The sequence below is a fragment of the Hemicordylus capensis genome, chromosome 2 (assembly GCF_027244095.1).
Source record: "Hemicordylus capensis ecotype Gifberg chromosome 2, rHemCap1.1.pri, whole genome shotgun sequence".
Taxonomy (NCBI): Eukaryota; Metazoa; Chordata; class Lepidosauria; order Squamata; family Cordylidae; genus Hemicordylus; species Hemicordylus capensis.
The window spans coordinates 219,539,625-219,562,293 of NC_069658.1; the positions used below are offsets into that span (position 1 = coordinate 219,539,625).

Sequence of the window (22,669 nt, forward strand, 5' to 3'; positions counted from 1 at the left end):
CAGAGGGTAGAACATTCAGCCTGGCTCTTGCAAAGGCTGACCTCAATTTAACCAGATGGAGCAGGGAGAGATATTTAGCAGGATGACTTCGAGCAGGGAGGGAAATACCAAGATATATGGGAGAGCAGCATCTATTCGCTAAGGAGACAAGGCGTTGATACTCAATGTCTCTAAGACATTGGATCATGATAACCTTGGCGCTGGTAAAACACAGGGACAATAAACTGGAGGGAGAAAGCCCCTAACTCAGCACTCATACCAAAAGAAAGGAGATTTAACAGATTGCGCAAACCATCGCACAATATCCTTAATTTCACATGCTAGCAGAATAATGCTCAGGATCATCCAACACAGATTGGAGCCCTACTTGGAAAGGGAAATGCCGGATGTTCAAGCTGGTTTTAGAAAAGGCTAAGGAACCAGAGACATCATTGCTGATGCACGCTGGATAATTGAGAAAGCCAAAGAATACCAAAAAGAAGTCAATATGTGCTTGATTGACTACAGAAAAGCCTACAATTGCATCGACCATGTCAAGTTGTGAAATATCCTTCAGAAAATGGGCATCCGGAACATCTCATTGTTCTCATGAGGAACCTATACAGAGGACAGGAAGCCATAGTTCAGATGGAACATGGTGGAACAGACTGGTTCCAGATCGGCAAAGGAGTAAGACAAGGCTGTATACTCTCTACTTCTTTATTCAGTTTATATGCTGAACATATACTGAGAGAAGCTGGATTGGAAGAAGATGAGCGTGGTTTTAAAGTTGGAGGAGGAAACATCAGTAACCTACGCTACAATGATGACACCACTCTGATAGCTGAGAATGTGGATGATCTGCAAGCTCTAGTAATGAAAGTCAAGGAGCACAGTGAAAAAATGAGACTACGATTAAATGTAAAGAAGACTAAACTAATGACAACAGGTACAGCAACCAGCTTCTGAACTGACACTGAAGACACTGAAGTGGTGGATAGTTTCTGCCTTTTAGGATTGACCACCAACAGTAAGGGATCCAGCAGTCAAGAAATACGCCACAGACTAGTACTTGGTAGAGTTGCAATGAAGGCCTTGGAAAGGATATTTAGATGCCAAGATGTGTCTGCACCTACAAGGATTAGAATCGTTCGGACAACGGTTTTCCCCATGACACTCTATGGATGCGAAAGCTGGACTTTGAAAAAGCAAGATAGAAAAAGCATTGATGCTTCTGAACTTTGGTGCTGGAGAAGACTTTTGAGGATACCATGGACAGCCAGGAAAACAAACAAATGGATCATAGAACAATTTGATCCAGAATTTTCACTCGAAGCACAAATGACCAGGCTCAAACTATCATACTTTGGACACATTATGTGAAGATTCAGCTCCCTTGAGAAGTCCATAATGCTGAGAAAAGTTGAAGGAAAGAGAAGAGGACGACCAGCAGCAAGGTGGATGGACTCGATTACAACAGCAATGAATGCACCACTGAGAGAGCGTAAAGGCCAAGCTGAAGACAGATCATCCTGGAGGGAATCTATCTATGTGGTCGCTAAGAGTCGACACCGACATGACATTCAATCAAAATACCAGTTGCAGGGGAGCAACAGCAGGAGAGAGGGCATGCCCTTGCCTCTCCCCTGTGGGCTTCCTAAAGGCATCTGGTGGGCCACTGTGTGAAACAGGATGCTGGACTAGATAGGCCTTGGGCCTGATCCAGCAGGGCTGTCCTTATGTTCTTAACTCCAGTTTCCTCCAACAAATTGCAGTTGTAACCTGAGATTTTCTTGAAGCTTTGCCACCGACAAATGCAGTTTTGCCACCGAACGGTTACGCCCGAAGGCAGACTTGCTCATAACCGCAGTTAAGCTCCCATTTCCAAACTCCAGTCACAGAGGCAGCCGTGCAGACCTGCCCAAGGCTGCTGCATGCTTTCAGCACTTCTCACTCGCAGGTGCTCGGAAAGAAGGCCACACCCCTCCCGTCAGCCAAGCAGCTGTGGAGTTGCCAGGCAACAGGGCAACACGCCCCACCCCAGACTGGCCAGCCTGTCAAGTCACACAGCGACTCATGGGCAACAGTCATGGGTGTCCACAAGCACAAACACTCCAAATGGCATCACAAGCAGGGCACCCCATCACGGTGCTGGGAGGGGGAAGCCAAAAGGCAGGCCCAAGCAGGGAAGGTGGTGTGGCCAAGTTCTATTTTCCACACATAGGGTGGGGAAGGGGGCTCTAGTCCCTTCCCTGGGTAGGAACATTTGGTCCCACAGTCTTCCTCAGGAAGAGAACCGTCTTTGGTCATGAATGCCAAATGAACAACAGGGTACCCATGTTGTACCAGGGTCTGAAAGGCAGATCCCCAGAAGGGATTCCAGAGCAGCCAAGTTCTATTTTCCACAGAGAAAGGGTGGGAAAGGGAACTCCAGCCCCTTCCCCTTTGGGGGTTTATGCCCACAGAGGCTAGCTCATGAGCAGGGCAGGTCACTGCGGACAGCCTTGGTTCAGCAGAGAGCCTTTTTCAAGGCAACTGTCAGCCGACCCAGGGTTCAGTGGCCAGGCATGAGAGAGACAAGCCACGGGGACACCCCCGGACAGCTCATGAGAGGGACCATCCAAGTGGAGTGGAGAGGAGAGTATTGCCTGGAAACAGCAAAATGGATGCAAGAGGGCAATCGATCCCCTTCTCCACCTAACACCTCCCTCACGAGAGTGTCAGGCCATGGGTGCTCTGAAAAGAGCGAGGAGTGCTAGCTGGCTTGCAGCCGTGGAGAGTGCTATCCCGGGGAACACTTGCTTAGTCCTGGGGAGTGCGGACAATCCGCTGCGATACATGTCCATGTGCACAGGTGTAGTGGGGTGGGGGGCTCGCCTCTCCTGCCCATCCCTGTACCTGTAGATTTGCTTATGGCGGGAGGTTGGACCACGAACCGGGAGTTCTGAATGGGTGGAAGGATCTGTGCTGGTGTCCAGCCCTCACAGCGCACACACCATGGCAAGGGAGCCAGCGTGGTGTAGTGGCTAGAGTGCCGGACTAGGACCGGGGAGACCCGAGTTCAAATCCCCATTCAACCATGAAACTAGCTGGGTGACTCTGGACCAGTCACTTCTCTCTCAGCCTAACCTACTTCACAGGGTTGTTGTTGTGAGGAGAAACCTAAGTATGTAGTACACTGCTCTGGGCTCCTTGGAGGAAGAGCAGGATATAAAATGTAAAAATAAAATAAATAAAAGTAAAAGGGAAAGGGGAAAGGGGGGCACCTAGATTCCTTGCACAGAGGAAGAGTGTGGGGAGGTTTCAAGGGATATGCTCTATTTTATTTTATTTTTTACAGAGAAAGGGGTTGCAACCCCGTACCCACCCACTTCTCTGGGGGTACAGGGTTGCAACCCCTGGTTATGCATGAGCAAGGCCTTGGTTACTCCTCATCAAAACATGATGACGAGTGTGTCTAGGAAATGGCCATTTGGACTACGCCCACTCACAATAGTGTCAGTCCATGGATGCTCCAAGTGGAGCTGTGTTGCTGCGTGTTGGGAAGCCATGGGCAGGTGTATCCCAGAGACCGCTTTCTCAGGGACTGCGGCCGAGGTGCCTGGGAAAACAGCCCCCTGCCTGGCCATGCACCCCTGTGCACAGGGGCGCCGTTGCCCGCAGCCCAGGCAGTCAACCTAGCTGCCCCCGGGTTAGGGGAGCAGAAGAGAGTGCTGTCCCTCACAATTCCCTGCACTCGCTTATCTGCACTGAGCACACAGAAGGACCGGAGAAGGGATCTTTAAAACTGGAGTGAATGCACTGTCCCATTGGCCCAGCTCACCAGCTGTGCAGGTGGCCAAGCCATGTGGGGATGCCCGTAGGGGTACATGCAAGGCTGCACAGGGATGTGGGGAGAGGGGAGTCAGTGTTTCTTTTCCTTTTGTATTTTTCAACAAAGAGAGCTGAGGGGGCTCACCAGAGCAGGGTCTTCTTGGATTCCCTGGTGGTGAAGTGGCGGGCTCAGTCCATGGATGGGGATAGCACCTTAGTGGGCACAGGCATATCCCCCAAAGACTGGCCCTCTCGTGAGTGTGTGAGCCTACTGGGCAGCAAGCTGGAGGGATGATCTGCAAGAGTTGTGCTATTCCTTGAATATTTATTTTGGGGACCTCAGTGGTGAGGTTGATTGTAAATGCTCATTACACAAACTTGTTCTGTACTCTTGTTCTCCCTGGTTACATGTGTTTACATTGCTCACATCGATGTGTTGAATGAGACTGCTTATTATTTGTTTCTCTTTATATTATATTTTTATTCCCTGATGTTTGGACTACTCCCACTATCCATAGACTTGATAATTTTCCAAAGTCCATGCATACTTATGAAGCATAACATTTTGGACTATAATATGGTGGTGGGTTCTTTTGGGGTCCATTTCCTTAATTTGCTGGCCACCAGACCGTTCTCCCTCTTCTTCGAAGTCTAGTCCATGTTCCAAATCAACTGAGAAGCCCATTGGGTATCTTTAGGATTTGTGGGCCCCTGTGGAATATGTGGTTCAACAGCCCCCCGCCCCGGGTGAGGGTCTGGAGAGTCATATTCCGAGACAGCCGAGGAGTGAGGGGAAGCTGGCCTTTTAGGCCTATGCCTTGAATGGTTTTTTAAAGGGTTTTTTTGGGGGGGGGTCTTTTTGTATCTTTTCCATTTCTTCTGCTTATGATTCTTTTTTGTCATTTTAAGGGAACTCTCTGATGAAGATGATGAAGTGGCTGAGGAAGACGACACCTCCCTAGGCCTATGGCGCTTTTTGGAGGATTTCTTAGGCTTGTGTTGCTCTTCAGCATGTTAGAGAACCAAGATTCCCAAGCCTCAGGGACCTCACCAGTGGAGGTGGGTGGCATTGGATTAATAGGTACTTGGGGCGTATTTGGAATAGTGGGGCCAGATGGCCCTCGACTCATTGGTCCCGGCATGACTGGTTTAGTGGGTGGTGGTGCCGCTAAAGAACATTATCGTTGTCTTTATTGTCCAGAGTCCATGGAGTGGTGGTGGTGGTGGGCGTTTGGATCCTCACCACCTTCATCACGTGTCAGGCCCCCTGGATTCGAAGGCGGGGGTAGAGCCAGCATAAGAACAGGGTCCTCTGGTGTTGGGTTGGACCTGCCCGGCATTGCTTCTCCTTTTCCTTCTACAGTCAGTGGTGTGCTCGGGGGCTCAGTATTTTTGCTGCTGGCTGGGCGCTTTCCAGTTAGCCTCTCAACAGTAGCAAAATGCTTCCATTCAAGCAAATCACTTTCAAAACGTAAATAGCAAAGTGCCCAGCAGGGGGAGCAGTCTTGTGAAAACTAACAACCCCCCAAAACAGCAACTTCTTTACGCAGGATATACAACGTCATAGCACTATATCACAGCGACTAAATTTGAAGCAAGGCATTGGAAATATGAACAGTATCCTGCTGCCAGTGTAGGGACTGCAATGTCACAACACAGGAAGTGTGGAAGCACACTTCAGAGATTCATCGTGACCCTGTTGTAGGGTGCAATTTGGAAAGTGCCCTGGCTGCAGATTTCTCAAGGCCGCTTTGTAGGGGGCACTCAAGGCAAATGAGGGCTTTGAAGGCCCACTGAGGAGTCCAGGATATCCTCAAACAGAACAATGATTTGGCGGCTTTCCTCCCACCGAAGGGGGATTTGGAATAGTTGCACTTTTACGCATGCTCAATTTCAGTTAGGTGAGCACCCGTAAACCTCTCTACTGCGGTGGTGTTGGGGCTTACTGGCTTGCAGCAGGGCCATAGTTTCCTCCCGCGTTGGGATCTGAACGTTAAGAATGCCGACTCCATAGGAGGGAGGATGATAGGAAGGAGAAAGAAAGGGGAAAGGATAAGGGTTTTTAAAAATATTTTTATGAAGAGAAGACTGAGGAAGAGTAAGGAAGATAAGGTAAGCTGAGGCAAATAGCTGAAGGAGAAAACAGAGGGAAGCAAGAAGTGAGGGGAGCTTGAACGCTCCGGAGCTTTAGCAGGACAAACTAAAAATAAAACGGAAGGGGCTATCCTCCACTGCCTCTTAAAGGCTTTGCTTAATTGGTTTGTCCTGCCTCTGGGGTGTCCTGGGAGGATGACCCACATGAGGTGTCCTCACCCAGCAGTCGAGAATTAGAATTTTAAAGGAAGAGGGGGAATTCTGGGTTTTTAAGTTCCCAGCCATGTTTGCCTGTGAAAAGGTCAGACCCACATTAATGTCACGTTAGGTGTTTGGGTGTGAGAATGATGAGTTTGGGTCATCTTAGGGCAGGGGTAGGCGACCTGGTCTCGTCAGCTGTTGCTGAACTACAACTCCCACTAAACTGCAGCTGGGGATAATGGGAGTTGTAGTTCCAAAACAGCCAGTAAGCCCAGGTTGCTCACTCCTGATCTTACTCCTGATCTTCGGCTTTGCTCAGTTACGTACCTGCTGCGGGTACCCGGTCCAGCACTCACGATGATCCCAGAACCAGGGTTTCTGCAAGGAGACACAATCTCTTAAGAAGTGTGCATGGTCCAAACACACACTATAGGAGATGCCAATTTTATGGCAGCATCAAAAATCGGACGGAGGGCCTCTGGGCAAAAAGCAGACTTGGCCCACAGAAGCACTATGCAGGGATTTATTTATTTATTATTTATTTATTTACATTTATACCCCACTCTTCCTCCAGGGAGCCCAGAACGTGTACTACATACTTAAGTTTCTCCTCACCACAACCCTGTGAAGTAGGTTAGGCTGAGAGAGAAGTGACTGGCCCAGAGTCACCCAGCAAGTCTCATGGCTGAATGGGGATTTGAACTTGGGTCTCCCCAGTCCTAGTCCAGCACTCTAACCACTACACCACGCTGGCTCAGGAACACAGGAAGCTGTCTTCTGCTGAGTCATTGGTCCATCTAGCTCAGTTGTGTCTAAACCAGGCCTGTTCACCTTAGCCCCCCCCCAGCTGTTTTTGGACTACGACTCCCATAATCCCCAGCCATAGGGGCCAATAGCCGAGGATCATGGGAGCTGTAGGCCAACATCTGCAGAAGGGTCAAAGTTGAGCAGACCTGGTCCAGCACTACCTGGAGATGCTGCCAAGGAGTGAACCTGGGACCTCCTGCATATGGCCCCGTTCCCTTGTATCCCTCGGGTAACTTGCCAGATGCCTTTGCTCTCCGCCAGACTACCCCTCCTCTCTTCTTCTATTCAAACAGGGAACCCCCCAAGCACAGGGAAGTCTATCCAGGGATGCAATTCTGCTGGTTGTCATTTGGTAATGGCTAATTTAAAATAGGGCAGGATCTTCATACTCACATCATATAAGGTGGCCAGGCCTATGCAGAAAGCCGTTAAATAAAAGGTGGCTCTGCAGCTGGGGGGAAACAAACACACAGAACATAGATCAAGGTTTGGGGTTGGGGGAGGTTCGAGGGAAAAGGTGTGTGTGCAGACCACAGCAAATGCACAGCAAGTGTTGTTTTGCTCTGGAAACTATTACAAGGAAGAAGAACTCCCCCCCGCTTTCAGAACATTAGGGCTCCTTCCAGTTGGCAATAGATTTAGCTGTGCAGTTTCAAAGATACCCTCCCGACACACCTGTAAGCCTTCAGAGTTCAAATTTATACTGTGTTCAAAAACAAAGCAGGGCCCTTGTGTGACTTTTGGAGCGCCACCTCCTGGCTACCTCTTGCATTCCATGAAGAACTGCTTTTTGGATAAATGGTGGTTCTTCATGAAATACAAGTGCTGTCCAGCAGGTGGAGCTGTAAATATCACGCAAGGACTCTGCTCTCTATCTACACATAGCATGAATTCAGGGTGGGAAGAAAGACTGAGGCCTGCAGGAGTGTGTGGAGCATGACTCAACTTGTGCTTGGAATTTGCTCGAAAGCTTCTTATGTTGCACAGTTCATTGCTGCCAAAGAGGACCTGTTGAATCTTTGCATTTTTGAATGGACAAATGCAAATGTAAACTCTAAGAACTCCAGAGTGGAACTTATCCCACCCCCTACATCCCCCAAATTCCTTTTGTTCCAGTTCAAAGGAAAGCGGTCTGCCCCTCTCCCTGGTCACCTGGCTACACAGAACTTTTTCGTCAGGCTCGGCTGGTCCTGATTCCGACGGCACCGAAACCACCTCTCCACTTGCCTGGGCTGCAGGTCACACTGCTTGGCCAGACCACTGAGCTCGCCCTGCAGAAAGAAAACAGAAGCAAAGGTGAGAGGAATCACGGCACACATCCATGGAGCCCTTTGTGGTGGTGGTAGTAGTAGTAGCAGTAGTAGTAGTAGTAGTTTTTATTACAGTCAAAAGACTCAAAATACAGCAAGAGAACAAGAAACAACAAAAGAATAACAGCAATTTGATATACCATTGAAATACAAAACAGACACTTAAGATAGCAATTTCCTCCTATGTTTAATCACAGCTGCTAAGAATTTAGCTACAGCAAGAGTTACCTCAGACCTGGAGTCAGACAAAAGGAATTCTGCATATACCTGAACTGATCGATAGAGGCGTATCTGGGGAAAATAGTGCCTAGGGCAAACACTGAAATTGTGCCCCCTGTCCAAACATCTGACACCCATCTTTCAGATAACTTTACCATAATATCAGCTGAAAAATACAAGTCAAGCTCGTTAATCTTTTAATCTTTCAAAAGCTATTTAGCAGTGAACATAGCCAGACCAAAAAGGGCTGGAAAAAGACAACTTTCAGTATGCTGGGGCTCATGAAATAGCCACATACTATGTGGAGGTGTACTTGGAAAACTAAAAAGAAGTGCCTGTCTAATTCTCTACTATGCATTGTAGCATCACTATTACATAAGTTTTAAAATTAAATGGAGAATTGGACTTTTCCCAGATACTCTGGAAAATAATTAAAGAATATGCAGAGTAAACTGTGTCACTGCTTGGAATATATTCTAGTCTTTCAGAAAGACAGTTAAAATGAGAGAAAGAGAGCAAGATACTCCCAGTGGGCGTTAATACTAAGGATTTTACATGGATTCAAAGACAAACTCACCATTAATAGCCATGTTATTAAGACATCACATTTAACTCGCTTATCACAAGAAGCAAAGTAAGAGCAAATGAATACAATCCTAGCTCATAAGCTTCAGCTCAGTATTCACAAGCCCTGATTCTCTGTACATAGTGTCAATCTGAATATGTGTACAGTGTCTTATATTATATTAAGTTTAAATTTTTTTTTTACTTGTAGCCCCTTCAGGGGGCTTCCTAAAGGCTGTTGGGGGGGTCTTCAAAGGTCCCCCCTCTGGCCTCTAGGGCCTCACAGGGATCATTTGAGCATGTGCGGTGGCCATTTTAAAAAATAATCTTTTTTTTAAAAAAAAAGGCTGCTGAAAACAAAATGGCCACCGTGCATGCTCAAATGGCCTCTGCAAGGCCTGGCATGACCTAGGGCCTCACAGAGGCCATTTGACCATGTGCGGTGGCCATTTTGGTTTTGGCAGCCACTAAAAAACAATTTACAAAATGTTGCCCCCCTCAAGTGGCACCCGGGGCACCGTGCCCTGCCTGCCCTACCCTAGATACGCCCCTGTTGATTGACCAGGTTGTGATATTAATAAGGAGCAAATGAGATTTTATCTCATATTAACATAAAACCCACAGACCAAAAGTACATGCTCCACAGTCTCTATTTCTAAATTATTGCATGGACAGTATCATTGTACACCCTAGAATCTCCCTAATAACTCCTGTGAGGGGGAAGTATTTAAACAGCCTTTGCAAAAGCAACTTGATGGAAACTATTAAGATTAATTAAGTATGAAGCCATATAAAAAAAGTTTAAAGTTTTATAAACGTTTTAATAATAAATAATAATAAATAATAAATAAGTATGAAGCCATATGCCAATTATTCTGGTAGTTAATATCCAAATGGGCTGAGGAGCAGGATGGACTACGTTTGTGTTTCAGACAGAGAAGCAGCAGAGCCCTCATTGCTCCATGAAAAGAAGCCTTTGGTTAACCCTTTGGTTGACAGGCTATAGGGTCATCTCATCTTTGCCCTTAGTCACTCCCCTTTACATATGAAGATGAGCTGATCTGCCCCATTTGTCTTGACTGAGGTTGGAGAACCAATGGACAAGTACTTTTTCACACAACCCATAATTAACCTATGGAATTCTCTGCCACAAGATGTGGTGCCAGCCAACAACCTGGAGGGCTTTAAGGGAGGTTTAGATAAATTCAGAGAGGACAAGTCTTTCAGTGGCTACTGATCTGGGGGCTATAGGCCACCTCCAGCCTCAGAGGCCTGACAGAGGCGTAGCTAGGGGAAATAGCGCCTAGGGCAAGCACTGAAATTGCACCCCTGTCCAAATTTTACCATACCATCAGCTCAAAAATACAAGTCAAGCCCGTTAATTAACAAATCTTTTAATTAACAAATTATGGCACTACATGGAAATTGTAACTGCACCTTCCTTGCTTTCACTGATGCAAAATTGTTTACTCAAAAGTAAGTCCCATTATGTTCAAGAGGGCTTACTCCAAAGTAAGCATGTGTAGGATTGCAGCATTAGACAGCAATCCTATGCGTGCTTACCTTAAACTATGTGAATTCAATAGGGCTTACTTCCAAGTAAACATGCTTAGACTTGGGCTGCGCCACTGAGAACAAAGCAATGGGATTATAAAAATTCCATTATGACTAACTTTTGCGGGGTTGTGTCCAATGAGTATAAGAAACTGCTCTTTTTCAAAACTGCCCAATTTTCAGGTTTTTGCTTTCTTTTCCTTCCTCTGTGTGATGCAGCCACTTTCCGGTTGCACCTCTGCTTTCTGGTTGTACTGCTGCACAAAAGCTTATGCCACAACCAATGCAGCCATTTCCAAGGTGCCACCACACAAGACTCTTGGGGAAGCGAATCCCACTTAACACAGTCAGCTGCCCTGTCTGTGCTAATAATATGTGAGCAGCAGGAGGAGGCAGTGACACTTTAACCAGAGCAGGAGCCAAGCCCTGCTCTTCCTTGACACTTTCCTCTTCCTCTCCCCCACCTACAAAGCTCTTTCTCCATCACTTCTCATCTCTGTCTCAGGCGGGGTCTCCCTCTGCCCATTACACCTCTTGGGGACCCTGGATGGGGGCAAACTACATTTCCAAAACTCCCTTCTGGCAAATTCCCTCTCTTTCCCTACATTGATTCTGCAAGTGGGTATCTTCTGTAATAAATTATAATGATGATGATGATGGTGATGATGATGGTGAAAGAACAACAACAGTAATTCCCTTCTCCTTTCACTTCTCCAGCAGCAACAGTTGGAGACAGGAAAAGCATTATCAGTACCAATTAGGACACAAAACTATAAGGGTTTGGAGAGAAACGCTAGGAGCTGAGAAGCAACGTGGAGGGATAGAGAGGAAAAACATTTGCCACCAGGACAAGCCTCCCTCCCTTCAAGGCTCAAGCTCAGACATGCAAAAAAAAAAAAAAAAAAGAGGTGTGTGTGTGTGTGAATGCAGCTTTAAAAGGTCGCATTAACTCAAAATAAATGCAAAGTGTGCTGCCTCATGAGATGTTAAGCAAGGTGCTAGATGGGGTTGTAAATACTGACACTCGGGGATTAAAGGGGAAGAAAGTGGAGTGCAGGCATATAAAACTTCCCTTTCCCTCCTGTAATGTTCCATTGAAATGCAACCAAACAGGTTCCTCCAAAGCAGGGATTCTCAACATGTGGGTCCCCAGATGTAATTGGACTTCAGCTCCCATAATTCCCAACCAAAGGCCACTGGGGCTGGGGATTATGGGAGTTGAAGTCCGATAACATCTGGGGACCCACACGTTGAGAAACCCTGCTCCAGAGGATGTGGACCGGGACTAATTTCATCTCCGAACAGTGAGGAAAGGTGGGGGAAGGGAGTGGAGAAAGAGGGTGGGAGGAAGAGGTCCAGAAATGGGGAGCAAGATGCATACCCCCAAAAGTTATTCCTTCGGGGTTCAGAACTTGGGAAAGCGCTCAAGCCCCGGAATTGCAAGCAACGGACGAGCAAGCTCGAGTCCCCTGGTCTAAAGGCGTGACATTGGTGGGAGACGGAGCTGCTAGAAATAGCGCCTCTTTCCTTATCTCCTATGTGAGGAGGTTCTTGCTGGGGAGGAGGAAGTGGTGGTAAACAAAGCAGCCGGCAACCGACCCAGAGCAAGAGGAAGCAAGAGGGACCATGAGGCAGGCAGGCAGGCAGGCAGGCAGGCAGGGAGAGGGCTTCCGTTTTAAAATGGAAAAGGGGAAAAAAGCAGGGGTATGGGAAACAGAGGAGCTACATGTGGGAAAGAGGATGTTGTTGTTGTTGTTTTAACGAATGTAATGTGTGTTGTGGAGTGGAAGGAGGAAGAGGAGGAGCTTCCAGAGAAAGAAACATGTTCAGGGGGGAAATCCAAAGAGAGCTGGAATAAACAAGATTTTTAAAGGGAAGAAAGCTCTCTCCTTCAAGACTTTAGTCCAAGTAAACATCTGCTCTGCTGTTGCGCCCCCCCACCCCACCCTGGCAGCAGGTCTCTGTCCCACCCTGCTTGCTCTTCCAACGCCCATCTCCTCCAACTGATGTGTTTAGAAAACCAAAGAAACTCCATGTTTGCCCAGAATACCACATTCTAACTCAAAGTAACCCCAGCCCAGCTCAGGGACATCACGGTCTCTCATGATCAATGTCGTCATCTCTCACCACTAAATTGTATCTAAGAAACTTGGTTCTCACAAGGTTCTCACTGTTCTTTGCTGACAGTTAAGAAAACAGGATTTCACCAAATAAGGAGTAAGCACCAGATGAACAATGAATCATTCGCATGCGTACTAGATACTTAGTCCACCATTTTATTGCCACGTATACTATGTCTAGGGTGTCAGCATCCATTTTGTTGATTGTATAAAAGAAGAACCTCAGCTGTAACTTATTTGTATTCAATGTGGAGCAATTAGCCGTTGAATACCTTGCAACTGCAGTGCAATAAAAGCCTCTAAAGAATTCCTACTGAGTCTGTTTGATTGGCTGAAGGCGGACCCAGGGACGAACCGAATTCACATCAATTTGGTGCCGTGAGAGTCGGATGTGACCTCTGGGTGGACAGTCTGACCTGTCACGGGACGATGAAATCCAGCGCGCCCCACAGCGTTTTGTCTGTGGAGGATTCTCATAGCCCCGAGACATGCCAGTTGTTATAAACATGCCACATCTGGGAATCGAGGCAAGAGTGAATGAAAGTGTGAACAGAGTGAGTGAGTGAGACAGAGAGAGTGAAATCCAGAGACGTCTTTTGGTGAGTACCCGGTCCGCGCAGGGGCGAGGGGAAATTGCAGCCCGTGAAGGGGCAAACGAAGTCCGTGCAGGGACGAAATGGGGGGCGCTATGGGGAGTAGAAATAGCAAGTACACAAAATCTGAACGGGCTTCATGTACACCTTTAGAATGCATGTTGAAAAATTGGATGATTCTCACGGGAGGGGGAGGCGCCCTCAGAATGAGAGTTTTAAAACGCCTCAGTATGGAAGTTTGGACATATCATGAGCTCAGTAACATCCTTTTGCAATTGCTTTTATTTTATACACATACCGGTAAATTTTAATAACACCAATATGCACAGGCCTACCAAAGAAACCCCCGAATGATTGCCTTTTGCTAAAATCATGTTGTCTGTGTTCTCTTTCCAAGCTCAAACAGCTGCTAGCTGCTCTTGTGTTGCAAACAGTCTAAATTCTTGCTGCTACTGTAAGGAAGCCAAAAGATAACACTGTTCTTGCTGCAAAAAGTTTCTCCGAACAAAAGGCTGCTTTTGTTCTCTTTTTCTTTTCTCTCTCTCTCTTCAACTGCTTGCAGTTGGAAAGGAGGAAAGAAAATGGAGTTTGAAGGAATGCATATGTTGAAGTTCTGTGCAGGGAATTGCAGAGAAAAGACTAGAAGGAGACGTGAAAGGATTTTGGTTTGAAGTTGTTAACAAAACAAAAAGAAAATTGATTGAAAAGCACCTGTAAGTTGTAAGTTGTGATGTGGAAAGCTAATATGGAATTACAGATTGTTTTATGGATGACTGTGGTAAGCTGTTCTGTTTAAGCTACTTTCTTAACTGAGTTTATGGCTAACATTTTAAAAATGTTATAAAATTCTTTGTGACTCATATGAAATTTCTTTTGTTTAGTCCTTTGTTCTGTGAAATAGACAAGCCTCTGTGTGTGTGTGTGTGTGTGTGTGTGTGTGTGTGTGTGTGAATGCAGCTTTAAAAGGTCGCATTAACTCAAAATAAATGCAAAGTGTGCTGCCTCATGAGATGTTAAGCAAGGTGCTAGATGGGGTTGTAAATACTGACACTCGGGGATTAAAGGGGAAGAAAGTGGAGTGCAGGCATATAATACTTCCCTTTCCCTCCTGTAATGTTTCATTGAAATGCAACCAAACAGGTTCCTCCAAAGCAGGGATTCTCAATATGTGGGTCCCCAGATGTAAATGGACTTCAGCTCCCATAATTCCCAACCAAAGGCCACTGGGGCTGGGGATTATGGGAGTTGAAGTCCGATAACATCTGGGGACCCACACGTTGAGAAACCCTGCTCCAGAGGATGTGGACCGGGACTAATTTCATCTCCGAACAGTGAGGAAAGGTGGGGGAAGGGAGTGGAGAAAGAGGGTGGGAGGAAGAGGTCCAGAAATGGGGAGCAAGATGTATACCCCAAAAAGTTATTCCTTCGGGGTTCAGAACTTGGGAAAGCGCTCAAGCCCCGGAATTGCAAGCAACGGACGAGCAAGCTCGAGTCCCCTGGTCTAAAGGCGTGACATTGGTGGGAAACGGAGCTGCTAGAAATAGCGCCTCTTTCCTTATCTCCTATGTGAGGAGGTTCTTGCTGGGGAGGAGGAAGTGGTGGTAAACAAAGCAGCCGGCAACCGACCCAGAGCAAGAGGAAGCAAGAGGGACCATGAGGCAGGCAGGCAGGCAGGCAGGGAGAGGGCTTCCGTTTTAAAATGGAAAAGGGGAAAAAAGCAGGGGTATGGGAAACAGAGGAGCTACATGTGGGAAAGAGGATGTTGTTGTTGTTGTTTTAACGAATGTAATGTGTGTTGTGGAGTGGAAGGAGGAAGAGGAGGAGCTTCCAGAGAAAGAAACATGTTCAGGGGGGAAATCCAAAGAGAGCTGGAATAAACAAGATTTTTAAAGGGAAGAAAGCTCTCTCCTTCAAGACTTTAGTCCAAGTAAACATCTGCTCTGCTGTTGAGCCCCCCCACCCCGCCCTGGCAGCAGGTCTCTGTCCCACCCTGCTTGCTCTTCCAACGCCCATCTCCTCCAACTGATGTGTTTAGAAAACCAAAGAAACTCCATGTTTAATATGGAATTACAGATTGTTTTATGGATGACTGTGGTAAGCTGTTCTGTTTAAGCTACTTTCTTAACTGAGTTTATGGCTAACATTTTAAAAATGTTATAAAATTCTTTGTGACTCATATGAAATTTCTTTTGTTTAGTCCTTTGTTCTGTGAAATAGACAAGCCTCTGTGTGTGTGTGTGTGTGTGTGTGTGTGTGTGTGTGTGTGTGTGCATGTTTCTGAGCGGGAGCCCAAAGCTCTCCAACACCCATCAATCTTAACTCATCTCTGTGAAGATGAGGTTTCTGTTGTATTTGTGAATTTATTTATTCTAGTGACATGTCTTTTCCTGTAAACTGTTCCAGACCAAACTTGCTCTGACATTGAATTCCAAAATTAGCAGTTATTATATTAATTGAACATAAAATTGGTCATGGCCTGAGCAACAGGGGGAGCAAGAGTCCCAGCTGGCCAACTGGAGGGCTGAATCTTTCCACCTCTGCAAAAGTGCTGCTTATGGCTGGCTGAATGCATTAGGCATAGGAGCAAGCTCTATTTCATTCATTCTTCTATCAAGTTGATTGTGATATTTCTGCCACTACTGAGTATCATAAGCCTTTATATGTTATGTTTACTGATTTCCTTGACATGGTCTATCTTTTTTCTGTGAGCTCAAAACCTTTCCCTAAACCGGAAGTTTCCCTTTCAAATTCTTTCTCACAACTGAGAGCTGATCTCTGATGAACAATGACAACTCCGTCCATTTCCAGATGGGAGGGGAAAAGAGGTTCTCTGTAAAGCAGTTTGTGTTCCAGCCAGTTAATTGTGGGTGAGAAGGAAAAATGGATTTTAAGATAAATTAGTTTAATTGTATTACTGTCATGTTTTTGCAAAATCTATGCAATATTTCTGCTAGCTGATTTTGATGTAAACTGAGAGCTAATGATCAAATGGTCTAAGGTTTAAATTTTTAAATTTGTCTCATCCACTAGCCCTGCTTTGCCTTCACAGTAGCTGAATCTTAAAATTCCAGATCCCAGACATGAGATTTGATGAAAGGAATTTTGTTTTGCCACTCCTGCAAGTGGAAGGGAGTTCCAAAGTACCGATTTGCAATTTACCTAGAAGACTTCCCAGTTTGAAAGGATCAAGCTTTGTGTGTTACTGTGAAACCCATACCCTGTTTTCACAGCTCCTGATGAGAGACTTGACTTTATTATCACAGGTTTCACCCCTCTGCAAGATTATGGACAATTTTTCTGATAACACCTTTTACTAAAGAGGCCTGAAAAAAGAGACACTTTGATTTGCTTCATTAGACATTAGGCCTCGTCCGGAAGTCTCAATCCTATTTCAACAAGGTATAGCATTTTGCCTGGGGGCATGGACGGTTTCTTTCTTATATAGGTTTTTCCCAGAAGATATTGTTACCCTACAAAGATGTCAAACCCCAAACCCTTACTCATTGGTCACTTGCTAAGTTATGAGGCTAAAGATGGAGAACTGGAACACCACAACTATCTACATGTGACCTAGATGAAGTTCCCAAAGCCAGATGTTACTGACGAATCACCCCTTTATGGAGAATGAAGTCAGGTATACTGGATGGAGATTGATTGCCCTGACAAAGGCCTGTAAGTATGATTGTCAGCCAACGTGGTGCAGTGGTTAGAGTGCTGGACTAGGACCGGGGAAACCCGAGTCCAGACCCTCATTCAGCCATGACACTTGCTGGGTGACACAGAGCCTGCCACTCAAATGATTTGGCCTGCCTCGCAGGGTTGTTGTAAGGAGGAAGAACAGGATACAGAAGAGAATGTGAGATGCCACATGGAAACTGGACTTTGTTAGCAGTTACCTCCCGTTTATTCTTAGGCTAAAGTGGGGAAAACGAGCAAAAGAAGCAGGCATGGAAAATGTGTTTGCAACAGGGGAGAGGAGATTCCTAGAGCTGCTGCATTCGACCTGCCCGGAAATCTGCCCCTCCCTCAGAGAGGTCCCGGGCTTCTGAGCAGGATGGAGGAAGAAGATGGCCAGAAGATCCACACTTACTTCTTGCTTTGCTCAGTTTGCAGGCAGTGTGGTGGAGGGCAACGGGGGGTGGGGGATGAACGAGTAAGTCAACCAGCCAGCTGTAGCACAGAGATGAAGGACAGCATACACGTAGCACACTAACGCCCAGCAGCAGCAGCAGCAACTTGCTTCCCACTACTGCTAGTCCCTCCTGACCTAGGTCCCAATGCACGTGGTCGTGCTACAGGCATGCGTGTTGGGTGTGCAGCTACAAATGACCGGCGGTGGGGGGGGGGTGAGCAGCCCGCTGCCCAATCGGCAGGGGCGCATGCTCTCCCACCCGCCAATGGGAGTGCCCGCCTGCCACCTCACTGAGTGAGTGGGGAGCATGGGGTGAGTGGTGCTGTGGGTTAGGGGGTGCCCAGAGACAGTGGCAGTGCCCTGCCCGGCGGTGGCGCCCGCTGGCTTCTTGTTAAAAAAGGTGTTTTGGGGGAATTTTTTTTTTTTTTTTTGGAAAAGGAAATTTTTGGTGGTGGGAGGGGGCGTGGTGGGGCACGGCAATTGCGCCCCCCTCAAGTGGTGCCTAGGGCACGTGCCCTGGCTGCCCCACCCTGGTTCCGCCCCTGAGGCCTGAGGCCTCTCAAGACCAGTTGCAGGGGAGCAACAGCAAGAGAGAGGACATGCCCTCACCTCCTGCCTGTGGGCTTCTCAGAGGTATCTGGTGGGCCACTGAGTGAAACAGGATGCTGGACTCAATGGGCTTTCTTGGGCCTGATCCAGCAGGACAGTTCCTCTGTTCTTATGACAGATAAAAAAGGGACATGCCAGATTTCTGTCATCTCAGCAAGTCATCTGAGCAATTCTGATTTTCATCTCAAAAACCCACTGTTCTCTACAGTAGGAAATGGTGCATTTCCAAGTGGGCATGGTGCTTTATGATCAAGGTCAGCTGACCACAAATGGTGCAAATTGCCAGCAAATTGGCTTCTGTACAGCACATCACATGACATCAGTGCCACTGTTCTAAGCGGAAAAGTTAGGAAATGCTTTGCAGGAGCAAAGGTTGTTTTGGCGATACGTTGAACTGAAGATTTAGCCGGTGGCTTTTTAAAGTTCTGAAACATTAGAAAACTAGTATTTTTAAGCCCGTTATAATAACGGGCGCTAGCTCCCCCCCCCCTTAAGCATTCTTCCTTTCTATTGCTTTTTTTTTTGTCCCTGTCTCTCTTCCTTTCTCTCCTTTCCTTCCTTTTCTTGTTCTCCTTTTCCTTCTATATTTTTTTTGTTTTGTTTTTTATATGTTTTATTCTCTTCGTTATCTTTTTCTCTCTTCTTTCTATAATGGGTGTGTTCTGTGGGGTTTGTGTGTGTGTGTGTTTTCCTTTTTCTCTTTTTCTATCTTTTGTTTTTCCCCTTTGTTCTTCACTTTTATCTCTCTTATTTTCCCTTCCTCTCTCTTTATTTTGTTCTTTTCTTTCCCATCTCTCTCTTTTCTCTGTTTTTCCTTCTTTATTTCTTTTCTTTTCTCTATTGTTCTGTCTCCCTCCCTCATTCCTTGTTTTGTCTTTTGCTGTCTGTCTATTTTTTTGTCCGTCTGTCTCTCTCTCTCTCTTTCTCTCTGTCTTTGTTTTGCACACCCATTGGGAAAAATGAGAGTACCATCACAATTAGAATTATGCACTGCTTAGTGGCCCCAGAGTGGTTGCACTTTGGAGTGGCTTGCAAGCAGTACATGCACATCTCAGAGCTGTGGATCTCTGCGCAGTATGCAAAGTAGTATTGGAAAGTTCTATAATTTTGAACAATTACAGTCATCTTCACAAATAGTAAATAATTAAGCAAAGGGTGTGTGTGTGCTTGTGTGGTACTCCCCCCACCCCCCTCCCCACAGTATTAAAGTCCAGATCGTCCCATGGAAATGGTGCCGTTGCCGCCTGCTCCGCTGCCCTCCCGGCCGCCCTTCCTCCGAAGGTCTGGAATATTTTTCCGGGCGCAATTGGCCCACGGAGCCGTCACCACTGTCTTCCCGGCCGCCCTCCCATGAGGAGAGTCCTTCTCCCAAGAACTGCCTCATGTCAGTGGGAGAGAGGTGCTCGCAAGCAGAGCTCCTCTCTCTTGCAAAGCCTCTGCCCGTACTGTCAGTTTGGACGCAAAGGACGCCTATTGCGTCCTTCACGGCCAGAGTGTCAGTTCGGACAGAGCCGTTGCAAAGAGAGGAGCTCTGCTTGCGAGCTCCTCTTTTTCTCTTTAATGCAGTAGCTTTCAGCCCGACGGACATGGCCAGGGTAAGGAGGACTCGGGAGGGAGGGAGGAGGACTCGGGAGGGAGGGCGGGCGGCCATCGGCAGTATTTGGGTGGAAATGGCCGCCCGTGGGGCTGCGAAAGGAGGACCGGGGACGCAGGAGTCGGGAAGGAGGGCGGGCGGGGCGCCAGCGGCAACATTTGGATTGAAGTGGCCGCCCGTGGGGGCTTGAAAAGAGGACCAGGGATTTTGCCGAAATGGCCGCCGGTGGGTCCGGGACGGTGGTGGCGGGCGGGCGGGCAGCGATTGGCCCGTAATGGGCGGCCGTGGGGCCGCGGCGAGAGGTCGGGTGTTTGCTGGCTAATGGCCGCCCGTGGCTTTGGGACACTGGTGTCTGCGGTCCTGTGTCCCTTGGGCTGTTCTGGACCTGCGCTTCGCGCAGGCCCAGAACAGCCCAAGGAGGCAGGGACGCAGATCCCGAGCGTTCCAAGGCCACGGCCACTCACTTAGCCTTTTATTATATAGGATAGCCCCACACCATTCCGCCCCACCCTCGAATGTGTCTTGGAGAAGAGATTATTTTGGTTCCAGTTCAAAACTTTGAACGGAAACTTGGAAGACGGCTTTTTTAAAGCTTTGAAACGTTAGAAAATAGTTCCCTCCCAGCTGGATGTATTGTAACATGAGGTTTAGGATTCAAGACACCACAAATACTCTTTCAACCAGACATGTTAATGTTTAATGGATATTTCCCCCTCCGTTATTGCCAGTGATTTCTGCTGCTGCATGCAGAGAGGATACAAAACCATCCCCTAATATCAGAAACCATGCTGCTCTCCCGATCTCTATTGTGGGTTAAATAGGAGGGCTGACCATGCTGAACCCCCAGACTCCCCCCAGGGGAAGAGCAGGGCCTTGCAGGGTGTGGGTGGGTGGGTGAGCTCACCTCTTTGGGGCTCCTGTGGTGTGCAGCGTAGAAAGCCTCCAGCACAGGGTTGGGAGAAGCTTTCCTTAGCAGCTTCTCCTTCAGCCCCATCTTTTGGCTCAGGGGCACAGCTACGAACCTTCAAGAGAGAAGAAAGAGGGTCAGCAACGGGGCACTCTCTGGATAGGTCTAGGCCCGATGCCTGTTTTCTCTGGCAGAACTTAGCCACCAGACACGTGGTGCCAGCGCAGAGAAAAGACTGTCTCTGAGCATATGTGAATAGCTTTTGCCTCCCCACTAGAGCCATCACAAAAATAACCTTTTTGAGAAACAGTTTCGGCACACTGGTTTCTGAACATGTGAAGCAGGAACAGGTGCCTCTGAGCATGTGCAGAGTGCAGCACCACAGCTAGTTTCTCTACACGATTGGAATTAGTGTAGAGCTTATGCTAACAGAACTTCCAGGTGCAGGAGGACCTCGATATTCGTAGGAGCTCCGTTCCTGGCTGCAACTGTGGATAAGGAAACTGCGAATATCAAGTCATTGGGGGCTATGGGATTGCAGGTGTTAGGCTCCCAGTCGTCGGCAAAATAATTGAAAATGACCAAAAATCAATCAAATTTTTTAGGGGGGGAGGAATTGTGGGGAAAGTGCCTTACAGTGCTTGCTAGTCCCCTGAGTTGAACTGTGCCCTGGAAATTGCCCAAGAATCATAGGTTTTTCCTTTAAAAACAAAACAAAAAACCAGAGCCATTTTGAGGCTCCCAAACAGAAAACAGAGGCCGAAAATGACCTCTGCAATCATTTCCAGCCACCCGTGACCTGCGGATATGCAAGGCCGGTGTGTCCCCCCCACACCACTTCCCCCTGCATATGCTGAGGTTGGGTGTCTTTTACCCAACCGTGGATACGCGAATCCGTAGATACGCGAATGTGCAGACATAGAGGTCCTCCTGTAGTTGATAAGCTGGGGATTGCACAAGGTTTTTGCTATCCGGCAGTTTCAAAACATCAAACAGTGTGTGTGTGTGTGTGTGTGTGTGTGTGTGTGTGTGTGTGTGTGTGTAGAGAGAGAGAGAAAGAGAGAGAATATGTTTGTTTATGCAAAATGAAGTCATACTTCCCGATTAACCACCGATACCAAATTTTACATAAACAATACTGCCACTTAAATTAGCGGGATGCACTACTTTTCACACCAGAATATGCTGGATGAAAGATGTAAATAATGATTTTTTTTTTAATTTTTAGAAGAAATTCTGAATATAATCATATTTGAACTTTTATAGTTCTCAATAATCAGATCGATAATTCAAAAATGACATCATGGCCAAGAGGACCAGAAGATCTTTCTAAGATTTAAATTTACTATGTGTGGTAATTATTCAGTAATTGGGGTTTAGGTTAGCCAGACCATCACCGCCTCCTAGATCAGACCCAAGATCCGTCAGGTCCACCCTCTCCTTCCCCCCAGCTGTTTCCAGGAAGTCCACAAGCCAGGCATGAAGGAAACAGCTCTCTACTCTTTGGCCCTAGCAAAAAGTGTTCCAGGTACACTGCCTCTGAACCTGGAGGCTCTTTAACTGCTATGGGGCAGAGCCAATGAAAGGGAACTGGACTTGCCTTTCAAAGATGAACCGCAGGCCGATGAGGAGAAGGGCACCGGGGAGGCTGACCAGGAGGTGCTGGGGCTGAGGGTAGCGGGTCTCCTCCGTCTCTTTCATGTCCTCCCAGGTGATCCCTGGAGGCAGCCAGTATTCATGCTGCCAAAGCCAAGCAGTCAACGGCAGTGTCATCCTAGGGAGAAAAGAGAAGGTGGTGAGATAAGGAAGCCTCTCCGGCAAATGGACACGGAGAAATGAAAGCTGGAAGTTTAGGGATGAGCTTTTAAGGAACACAGATGGATCCAAGGCATTGGCGCGTTTCCAGGAGTTTACACAACAGTCCCGAAGTGCCAAAACTGACATCAAAAGGTGGGAAAAATGCATCTCTGATTCCTTCCCCACCCTCTCCAAAATCCAAAGGACTGCCAGCAGACAAGGGTGCCAACCGAAAGGGTGCTGATTTCTTCCCTAAACATTTAGCTGATGACCCAAATCAGGTATTCCTATCACATTTTAACCCCCAACTTTCTCCAAAGAGCTCAGGGTGTTGCCAACAGTTCTTCCCTCTCTTTGTTTTGGCTCCACAACAACC

The 22,669-nt window shown here is 47.2% G+C and overlaps 1 protein-coding gene across 1 annotated transcript in view; it reads right to left on the minus strand.

The window, feature by feature from the left end:
• The window catches only part of LOC128343774 (ceramide synthase 4-like), a 34,048-nt gene extending 11,851 nt beyond the window's left edge, over positions 1–22,197 (minus strand). The window contains exons 1-5 of the mRNA XM_053293210.1: positions 22,097–22,197; positions 20,494–20,611; positions 8,047–8,165; positions 7,288–7,345; positions 6,415–6,465 (exon numbers count right to left, since the gene is read on the minus strand). Coding sequence (XP_053149185.1) covers positions 6,415–6,465; positions 7,288–7,345; positions 8,047–8,165; positions 20,494–20,611; positions 22,097–22,197 — 447 coding nt within the window. The remainder of the gene's footprint in view (positions 1–6,414; positions 6,466–7,287; positions 7,346–8,046; positions 8,166–20,493; positions 20,612–22,096) is intronic.
• Positions 22,198–22,669: the final 472 nt, after the last annotated feature.